The sequence below is a fragment of the Leptosomus discolor genome, chromosome Z (assembly GCF_034619465.1).
Source record: "Leptosomus discolor isolate bLepDis1 chromosome Z, bLepDis1.hap2, whole genome shotgun sequence".
Taxonomy (NCBI): Eukaryota; Metazoa; Chordata; class Aves; order Leptosomiformes; family Leptosomidae; genus Leptosomus; species Leptosomus discolor.
In genome coordinates, this window is record NC_141419.1 from 52,335,649 (window position 1) to 52,345,528 (window position 9,880).

General features: G+C 47.5%; 1 protein-coding gene across 1 annotated transcript in view; it reads right to left on the reverse strand.

Moving 5' to 3' along the window:
• SHB (SH2 domain containing adaptor protein B) overlaps positions 1 to 7,235 on the reverse strand; it is a 78,600-nt gene extending 71,365 nt beyond the window's left edge. The window contains exon 1 of the mRNA XM_086479966.1: positions 6,434 to 7,235. Within this exon, the coding sequence (XP_086336092.1) occupies positions 6,434 to 7,015 (582 nt within the window). The 5' untranslated portion in view covers positions 7,016 to 7,235. The remainder of the gene's footprint in view (positions 1 to 6,433) is intronic.
• Positions 7,236 to 9,880: the final 2,645 nt, after the last annotated feature.

Sequence of the window (9,880 nt, forward strand, 5' to 3'; positions counted from 1 at the left end):
TCAGCCATGCCCAACTATATACATATGTACATGATCTGAACAAAGCCCTACTCGTTCTTTCATGTTTTTGCAGAAGGAGGGATGGCTTGCATGCTTTAGAGACTATTGCCAGGCTAACTCTACAGTCACTTACTGCACAGAACTCAGAAAAGCACTCCAGCTTGACAGAGCCGTACCTTAGATCCTGCACTACCGTCCTTACAGGAATGCACTATAGTAACGTTAACATAGGTCTGATGGCAACACCCAGACTCCAGGGCAGTTTTTGAACACCAGAGTTACATTAAGACTTAGGTTCCATGAAATCTCTGAGGACAAATCACTCTTTTGCTTAAAGCAGTGCAATATGAAAGCTAGACCAGGTTATTCAGGGTCTTGTCCACAGAAGTTCTGAAATTCTCCAAAGACAGAAGGTCCACAATCTCTTTCTCAGCAATATGCATGTACATAAAATATCACTTAACAATGATAACCATATATTTCATACTTTTGTATATGTACACACATATAATGTAGATTTCAGAACTTTACAAATCATTTCAACTTATGTAACAAGAAAACCTAAATTTACTTAAATAAAACTGGTAGACTACAGCAACAGTTTGAGATCAGACAGAAGATGTGTAGAACAGAGAGACAGAAAATGCGGAGACCAGAGGATGTGATCAAGTAGGCATTTGAATTCCATTCACAGATATTATGGTTCCCACGAAGATGGCAGACATGCAAGTGCAAAACTGATGGACTGCTCTGGACCCGGCTCAGTAATTTAGAAAAATCCTCTAGTATCACAGTATCTACTGTGTAGTTGTCACTCGTATTTAAAGTCAGAACCTGTAAGGCAACAAATCTGCTGTTGGCATTTTGACTCTTTTCACCTGTCGCCTTTTGCCACCCTTGCAAACTCCAAGACTGCATTCATTTTTACATAATTTGTTTTCCTTCACTATCCAATTTAACCTTATCCAACATTTAGCCTTATGCAGATTTTTACTACCTTTTGAGGTTAAACAATATACCTCTTCCTTGTCTCCTACATTTATTACCTTAATTGGTCTGAAGACTTTAATTAGACTTGCTGGCTGAACATAAAAACACAATGACAAAAAGAAAGTGTAAACATAGGCACATATCTCACTACTGCTATTAATATTATTTGTTTCCCTAATACTTTTTATAAGCTAATGCTTGTTCACTGACGCAAATATAACTTTTACAAGGAATACTGTAGTATCTTCATATGTGACATACCAATCTACAAATATTGCAAGACATGAACTGCATATACAGCATGCAGCTTTCTCTTCTGTCTCCATGAAGTTGTCAGCTGCTGGAACTAGGTCAAAGTCATCACTACTGAATCAGCAAAGACATGTAAAAGCAATGGATTACTTCCCTCTTTCCCACAGCTGGCTTTTTTGAGTATAGATCCTCATAGCAATCAACAGATAGAAAGATTAAGTGGTGAATTTATGCAGAAGCAGCAGGAGGTAAACCAACTGTGAAACACACAAGGCAAGCTTGTAATGGGCATGTCAGTGCTAGGACCTGGAAGGCCACTGCATGTAGTGATATCCTTCCAGAGGCATCCCTGCAGCCCACATAACCTCTCAAAATTAAGGCACCAACCTGCTGAGCAGCAGTAGGGCCACATGGCTCCTCTTTCTGCACCAGAAAGCTGAGGGGACGAGAGAAAGAGGTACAGACTTCTGCTGGCTCAGAGAGGCCCAGCTGTCTAGCTCCAGCCTATCACCCTATAAAAAGAACACAGCCAGCATCCTGCCGTTCTGCTCAGAGGTCTGCACACAGCTGGCCAGTTCTGAGGTCAGGGTGTTTCAGTCTCACCTCCAGCTGCCATTGCAAATTGTTTGTGGTCCCTTCCACCTTCCGTTCAGCAATAGGAGCACATAGGCTCCTCCAGCACACTAAATGCTCTAACTTAGAGCCATAGAACCCCCTCTATGCAGGCATTCCTGCTGCGAGAAAGCCACTCTACAATACTATATTATAGCTGGAAGACCAGTACAACAACCTAGATATATTAAGTGCCAAAGAGTGGCAAACCACAGCCCCCCTGACAATTTTCCTGATAACACAATGGTGGTGGAAAACTCTGTATGATTAGCTTGTTCCCCTGCACAGCCCAGGAATTACTGAGATGCATTATCCTGGCTGGAAAGTCACTCGACTCCCCACTCTCCAGCCTAGTGTTCAGCTTTACTCAAGCCTGTTTCATGGAGCAGCAACATTATAGACCAGCACTCAATCCACACTGGACCAGGGAAAAACAATCCCAAGACAAACATCACTCTCTGATGAACCAGGATCCCTACATCACAGCTCAAGACTTCCAGCTGAAATTCACCCTGGACTTGACATCTCCTCCCTGTGTGCCACAATTCATCAACTCTTCCGCCATGCCAGATCAGCAGTAAAAATTACTTCAGTATTTAGCAGACACATATACCACCAAACAACCTCAGAGGTATAGTGACAGCAGGTTCTGTCTCTGGCACCCATCTTCCCTCCAATACTTGCCATCATCCTTGAAAGCCAGCTGGAAATGTGTCAGCAACACCTGTGCAGTTCAGTGAGCCCAGACTATTGGAGTCATCTATTTCAATACACATAGCACCACAATCAGGTACAGGCCAAATCAACAATCCATCGATTCACAGAGCAGGGTGTTACACATAACAGCTGGCAGCTGTGCCCCACAGCCAAAGACCTCTCTGAGTCCCCCAACGGAACTTCCTTGCTTAAGCTTCAGAACAAGGCAAAGTCCTGCACCTGGGGAGGAGCAACCCCATGCACCAGCACTTGCTGCAGGTCACCCAGCCAGAAAGCTGCTTGGCAGAAAATGACCTGGGGGTTGTGGTAGACACAAAGTTGAATATGAGTCAGCAACACACCCTTGCTGCAAAGAAGGTGAATGTCATCATGGGCTGCATTAGGCAAAGCATTGCAGCAGGTCAACAAGGTTAAAAACCACCCACTGTAGGAGAGGATCAGGTTTTAGATTGTCTAAGGAACCTGAAGGTGCACAAGTCCATGGGACCTGACGAGATCCATCCATGGATCTTGACGGAACTGGCGGATAAACTGGCTAAGCCACTAACCATCATATTTGAGAAGTCGCAGCAGTCTATCAAACTTCCCACTGACTGGAAAAAGGGAAACACAACCCCCATTTTCAAAAAGGGAAAAAAGGAAGACTTGGGGAACTACATGTCAGTCAGTCTTACCTCTGTGCTCAGCAAGATCATGGAGCTGATCCCCCTGGAAACTATGCTATGGCACACAGAAAATAAGGAGGAGATTGGTGACAGCCAACATGGCTTCACTAAGGGCAAATTGTGCCTGACAAATTTGGGGGCCTTTTACAACAGAGTTAAAGGGTTGGTGGATTAGGTAAGACCTACTGACATCATCTATCTCAACCTGTGCAAAGCATTCAACACTGTCCTGCATGACAACATTGTCTTTAAATTGGAGAGATATGAATTCGGATGGATAGATCACTCGGTGGATCAGGAATTGGCTAGATGGTCGTGCTCAAACAGTTGTGGTCAATGGCTTCATGTCTGAGTGGAGAACAGTTACAAGTGGTGTCCTTCAGGGGTCGGTATTGGGATCAGTGCTGTTTAACATCTTTGTCAGAGACATGGACAGTGGGATTGGGTGCACCCTCAGCAAATTTGCTGATAACACCAAGCTGTTTGGTGCAGTTGACATGCTGGAGGGAAGGGAGGCCATCCAGAGGGACATTGATGGGCTTGAGATGTGGGCAATCCAAGCCCAAATACAGGCTGGGTGATGAGTGGATTGAGAGCAGCCCTGCAGAGAAGGACCTGGGTGGATGAAAAACTGAGTATGAGCCAGCAATGAGCACTCGCAGCCCAGAGAACCAATTGCATCCTGGGCTGCACAAAGAGAAGCATGGCCAGCAGGTTGAGGGAGGTGATTCACCCCCTCCACTCCACTCTCATGAGACCCCACCTGGAATTCTGTGTTCAGCTCTGGGGCTCCTAGCATAAGAAAGACACAGACCTGCTCAAGCAGGTCCAGAGGAGGGCCATGAAGATGATCAGGGGGCTGGAGCACCTCTCCTGCAAGGGCAAGCTGAAAGAGCTGGGCTTGTTCAGCCTGGAGAAGAGAAGGCTCCAGGCAGATCTTATAGCAGCCTTCTAGTACTTAAAGGGGGCCTATAGGAAAGATGGGCAGGGACTCTTTATCAGGGAATGCAGTGATAGGACGTGGGGCAATGCTTTCAAACTGAAAGAAGGTAGATTTAGGTCAGATATTAGGAAGAAATTCTTTTCTGTGTGGGTGGTGAGACACTGGAACAGGTTGCCCAGAGAACCTGTGGATGCCCCCTCCCTGGAAGTGTTCAAGGCCAGGTTAATGGGGCTTTGAGTAACCTGGTCAAGTAGAAGGTGACCCTGCCCATGGCAGGGGGTTTGGAACTATATGATCTTTAAGGTCCCTTCCAACCCAAACCATCCTGATTCCGTGAGATGATCTTCCCCCTCTCCTCAGCACTAGTGAGGCCACACCTGCAGTACTGAGTCCAGTTCTGGGATAACCAGTACAAAAGAGACATGGACATACTGGAGGAAGTCCAGCAAAAGACCACAAAGATAATGAAGGTTATCGAGTACCTCACATATGAGGAAAGGCTGAGCAAGCTGGGACTGTTCAGCCTAGACAAGAGAAAGCTCAGGAGGGATCTTATCAATGTGTATAAATACCTGAAGGGAGGGTGCAAAGAGGACAGAGCTAGGCTTTTTTTCAGTGGTACACAGTGACGGAACAAGAGGCAATGGGCACAGACTTAAACACAGGAGTTTCCATCTTGAACATCAGGAAACTTCTTCCACTGTGAAGGTGTGAACACAGATGGGGAAACAAAAGTTAAAGCACCAAGCTCAGACTAACTGATGTAGCAGATGTAGTTTCAGCTTTGAAAATTACTTCACTAGAGTCTAAAATTTAAAGATTATTGGGAAAAAAAATCATCCCCTATTAAAAAAAAAAAAAAAATCAGCAGTTGCACTTCGAAGCATTTTGCCACAAACAGTTATTTCCTCTGAACTATGAATGTGCTCAAAATATTTGCCTAAAAGCAGATACATATTATCAACACAGGCAATTGAAAGATGATGGAATATACTACAACTGCAACATAGGAAGACTCTTAACTTTAAGCAATTACTTCCACAAAAGAAGTTGCTTCCAGTCAGGAACTACACCTAAAATAACAATGTAATAAATTCTAGGCTTTTAATCTTGTATCATCATCATCACAAGCTGACTTATTTGGAATACCACCTGGTCAGGATATAATTTATCAAGTTGTCATATAAATGTGTCACTACTCAATGCAATTGTGTAACATATTCAAACATGTACATACAGATAATTTAAATTGATAACATTCAGCACATACTTAGAATTCCTGTGATGTGAGTAGTACAGAGAAGACGTAAAGCCGATTTACAAAATGGAGAAATACTAATTTCCAATATATGAAAAAACTAAACTATACTCACAGGGCCAACAGAGGTGAGGGGATATGTGCTGTGCTTACAAAATACTTAACAGTACTTCCCTCTGCAAAGCTTCCCATCTGTAACCCAAATTCCTGAGCCCAGCACTTCCCAGTGCTTTGTCTACAGTATTTTGCTAATATTTGCAGAGAACAACCAGTAAAGATAGGAGAACATTTGCAACTGAGCTAGTAGCTAGACTTTGCTTCAGGTATCTGCCAGGTACAAACAGTTATCATGGAAGTTGTGATGCTGTTGTGACACAGGACTTTTAACTAATCCACCTCTGCCACTGAACTAGGAGGCAAAGAAGTTACTGAACATATGACAAATTGTCTCCTTAAAAACAAGCAGTCTGACTTGCGATGGCATCAGATTTTATTTTTTTTTTGAAGTTTTTTTTATATGTGGCTGCTCCAAACCACATGCAATGGAGCTGAGGCCACAACTTTGGGTCACAAGCACAAGGCTTCCCAAGTGACTCTATGGCTCCCCAAACAAGCACCCTCTCAAAGACTCACATCCTGTTCTGCAAGAGCATGCCAACCCAAGAAATTTGGTGCCAATCATGAGACCAGCAGTGTACTCTGCCCCAGAGCAGGGCTAGGCACACCTGCAAACCTGCCACATCAGAAGGGAGGCGAGTTTGATAACCCAGAGGACAGGGCACCACCACTTCATGTGCCAGCCTTGCACATGCTCTGCCTGCCCTGAGGCACTAAAAAGGGTCAGGCCACCCAGTGAAGCATGGTGGAGAAGAAGTGACTGCTCCATATGCATTCAGACAGGAGCTAGTCCCCTGACCAAAGGTCCTTCCAGGGGCTGACATAGCCCCAGCCCTACTACCTAGTCTATGTAGTCAGGAACAGGAGCACGACACTTACTTTTTCTTTCATGGCAGAGGGGACAGAGGTTGCCAGCTGCTTAGAGGCCTTGTTGAGCTTCTTGCCTGCACCATCGCTGCCACCACCACTCTCGACCTTGATAAGCCGGTGCTTTGGGGAGATGTACTTCACATCGGGCAGCGGTGCCGGATCATGCTCACTGTGGCTGCGAAAGAGGTGCGGGGAGCCGGCTGCACAGGTGGTGGTGGGTGTGGCGAAGCATGACGAGGAGGAGAAAGCCTTGGGGGCCATCTGTCCCAGGTCCTCAGCCGCAGAGTAGTCCGGGCGGCACATGGCACGCAACTTGCACAGGGACGAGCCAGGCCCACAGTAGGGGTCCTCGAAGTCACGGTCTTTCTGCGCACGGTAGGCACGGAGCAGGTCACTAGTATCGTCGCGCAAGTGGTGGTGTAGAAAGCCGGGTGAGGTGTGGTGGTGAAGGTAGAGATGCGGCAGCCCGTCAGGGCGGGGCGTGCTGCCGGCACCGTTGCGTTTCTCTCGGTAGTCGGGCCGTGGAGGCTGCGGGGGACTCTTGGTCTTGTTATTGCCCAGGCTGAAGTACTTATTTAGCCATTTGGCCATCCTCTCTCCTGGTTGCGGCCTCTCAGCGCCAGCCCCGCGCGCCAGCCCCGCTCATCGCCGCCGCCCACATGGAGAAGGAGGGCAAAGGGGCGGGCCAGGTGGCCCACGCCGCGCACACGCCGCTCTTCCACTACCAAAGACTGGAAGGGCCTCGCTTAGGCGCTCAACCTCCCGGCTGGCCGGAACCGTTCCCGGCCCGTGCCAGGCGCTGGCCGTAGCTCCGCGCCCACCCCGCAGCTCCGAGGCTCTCGCGAGCGCAGCCCGCACTACCCGACTCATGCAGCGTAGCCCGGCCTGACCTCAGCACGCACCGGGGAGGCGGGCGACGTATCTGCATGCAGGTCTCTCCGCCAGGACCCGCCCACCACCGCGTCCGGAGGCGGAGAGAGCCGGGCGGTGCTGGGCCAGGTGCCGGCGGGCGGTGGGTGTGCGGTGCGCTCTGCCCTAGCCGGAAGGAATCTGGCCGAGCGTCTTCCTGCAGGGAAGCTGCTCCGGGGCTCCTTGCTGTCTCCGCGCAGCAGCAGCAGCGCTCAGCAGCAGAAGGGACGTGGCAAGGCCGTGTCAAGCCTCTCCGCGCCGGTGCTGCGGCGGGTGGGACCTGCTGAGGCTTCCGCTCTGCGCCCGTGAAAGGGTGAGGAAGCGGGGCTGCCGCTGTGGGGAGGCAGGAGGCACGGATGCTTTTCCTTTACTGCCTGAAGTTCAGGAGCCTCTGTCTGCCCTCTAGCCTGTCGTTTGGAGAGGCTGCGACATCTGTGGCCAGGGTGATGTGGTCTCAATCACTGCCTGCACAGTTAGAGCTCTGACTTTTCTCGTACTCCTGCCTGTGTGCATCCTCCTTCCCTGCGGTGGGATAGGGGGTCTTAGACTGGGCCCTGCTGGCACCTATCAAAGGGCACCAAACCCTGTTTTTGGCTAAGGCTGATGCTAAGCAGACAGGATATTGTGCATGTGGTTGGTACATGCCTTTCCCAGGTGTGTTCCTAGGTAAGGGCTAAGGTAAATCAAATGCAGAGATGATACCTCTGTGAATCATGCATAATGCCAGGAGGATTTGTCATCTTCTGGGCCACCATAGGTGTGACCGGTCAGTATTGCTCTTTCTATCTTTCTCCATCTGCCTGAAGGTAAGCATCTACTATAGCAGGTTTTCCCAAGTTCTTTCCACCCAGCTGTGATACTTACCTGAATCTTTGCTCTGGCTTTAAAGAAGACTGGAGGCATTGAATGGATGTTCAAATGGGGATAGGAATATCCTTAGGCTGGTGTCTCCAGGTCCATCTATGGCCTCGGCCACAAGCAAGAGGTTAAGCAGACAGAAGAACTGCCCAGGTAATAGCTTGGCTTGTGGTGCTTCAGTTGTGCATGCTGATCATGAACAGGAGGGTTTCATTGTGGTTTTGTTCTGTCTACCCCGCACAGGTGGAATTTAGCTTCAAATAAAGTATGGAGAAGGCCACACAATTACATCTTTGGGAGGCTTCCACTAAGCAGAATTCAGAACCATCAGTTCAAGCAATAAAAAGTTGGTTGTTCTTTTCCTTTTGGGATAATCTTTTTCCTCCCTTCAATTTAAACTATTCCAATTTATGACAGGGTTTTCCAGATCTATACTTTCTTGCAAAGCACCAGCTCCCTGTTGCTTTATCAAGCCCATGAATGAAGACAGATGAGCAAGCTGGGGACCTGCAGCCCAGGAGTTCTGTTCCTTTCATACAAGTCAAAGCTCTGCACAAGAACATCCCAGTTTCATTAGGAGCCGTGGACATGTTCTTAATGTGAACAGGAGAGGTTCTATCATGCTTTCTGTGCAGAAGGGTGGCATGAAACTAGAATTGAGATGTAAGCCCTTTTTGAAGATGGGAAAGGCAATATTATGCAGTGTTTGGAGGGTGTTTGGTTGCTGGTCAGGAGCTAGTCATGTTTTGCATCATTGAGAGATGAACCTCTTCTTATCTTTTTATATTCAGATTAGAGGAGGGGAGAGAAGAGGAACCCGTTATCTACTTCTTATTACAAGTCACCTGTGTTGTGCCCCTTTGGCATTGTTGAAGCCCAACATCAGTCATATCTGTAGTATATTTTACACCCCCACCACCACTCACAGTTTCTGAGGGCAGAATGGAGTCAGTTATTTTTAGGAGTTAATTATCTTCATGTGTTAAAGATAGATTGAAGTTTCACATGAAGTTTTTGTCTGGTTTTATGGATCATTTTAAGCTTGCTCTTGCCTCCATATTCTCTGTAGGAATCTCATCCTCTCTTTTGAATGCAAAGGAATTCCTTGAGTTTGGTCATTATCGTGCACCTTGCTCAAGGGAAGTGTGTCTGTATGTTTTAGTGACCTCCTGAGAACAGAGCTCCTCCACTATGAACACAGGGTTCAATTATAATTCCTGCCTGGCAGGACTTCTTACAGCATTGCCATCAGCTTGTGTGGAAAGCAGGATAGCATGCTCCCTTTACTGGCTTAGGTAACTGGAAACATTTCTGGGTTTACATCCTTAGTGCTGTTCTCCCGTCTCTGCTCGGTGTATTCATCCTGTCCAGCTTTAGGGTTTTTTTCAGAGCAACTTGACAGCCTGAGCCTGAGAAGTGTCATGTTTCTTGATGGGCTAGTACCAGTGTCTTTCAGGGGGTTGCAAGACTCCCAAGAGTTGCTCTTTCTAAGAACAGCATGCTCTAGGCTTTTTATACAAGGGCAAGTTTTTGCCATGAAGCAAGATGAGTTGCAATTCCTTTAAAACTTGAAGGATCTCATTACCTGGAAGTCTAGCAGCTCCCTAATTCCTGTTCTGCCAGTCTTTCCACCAAGAATTTGGCTCTAGCATGGAGGCATGGGCAGGGCAGGAAGACCACAGGAGTACC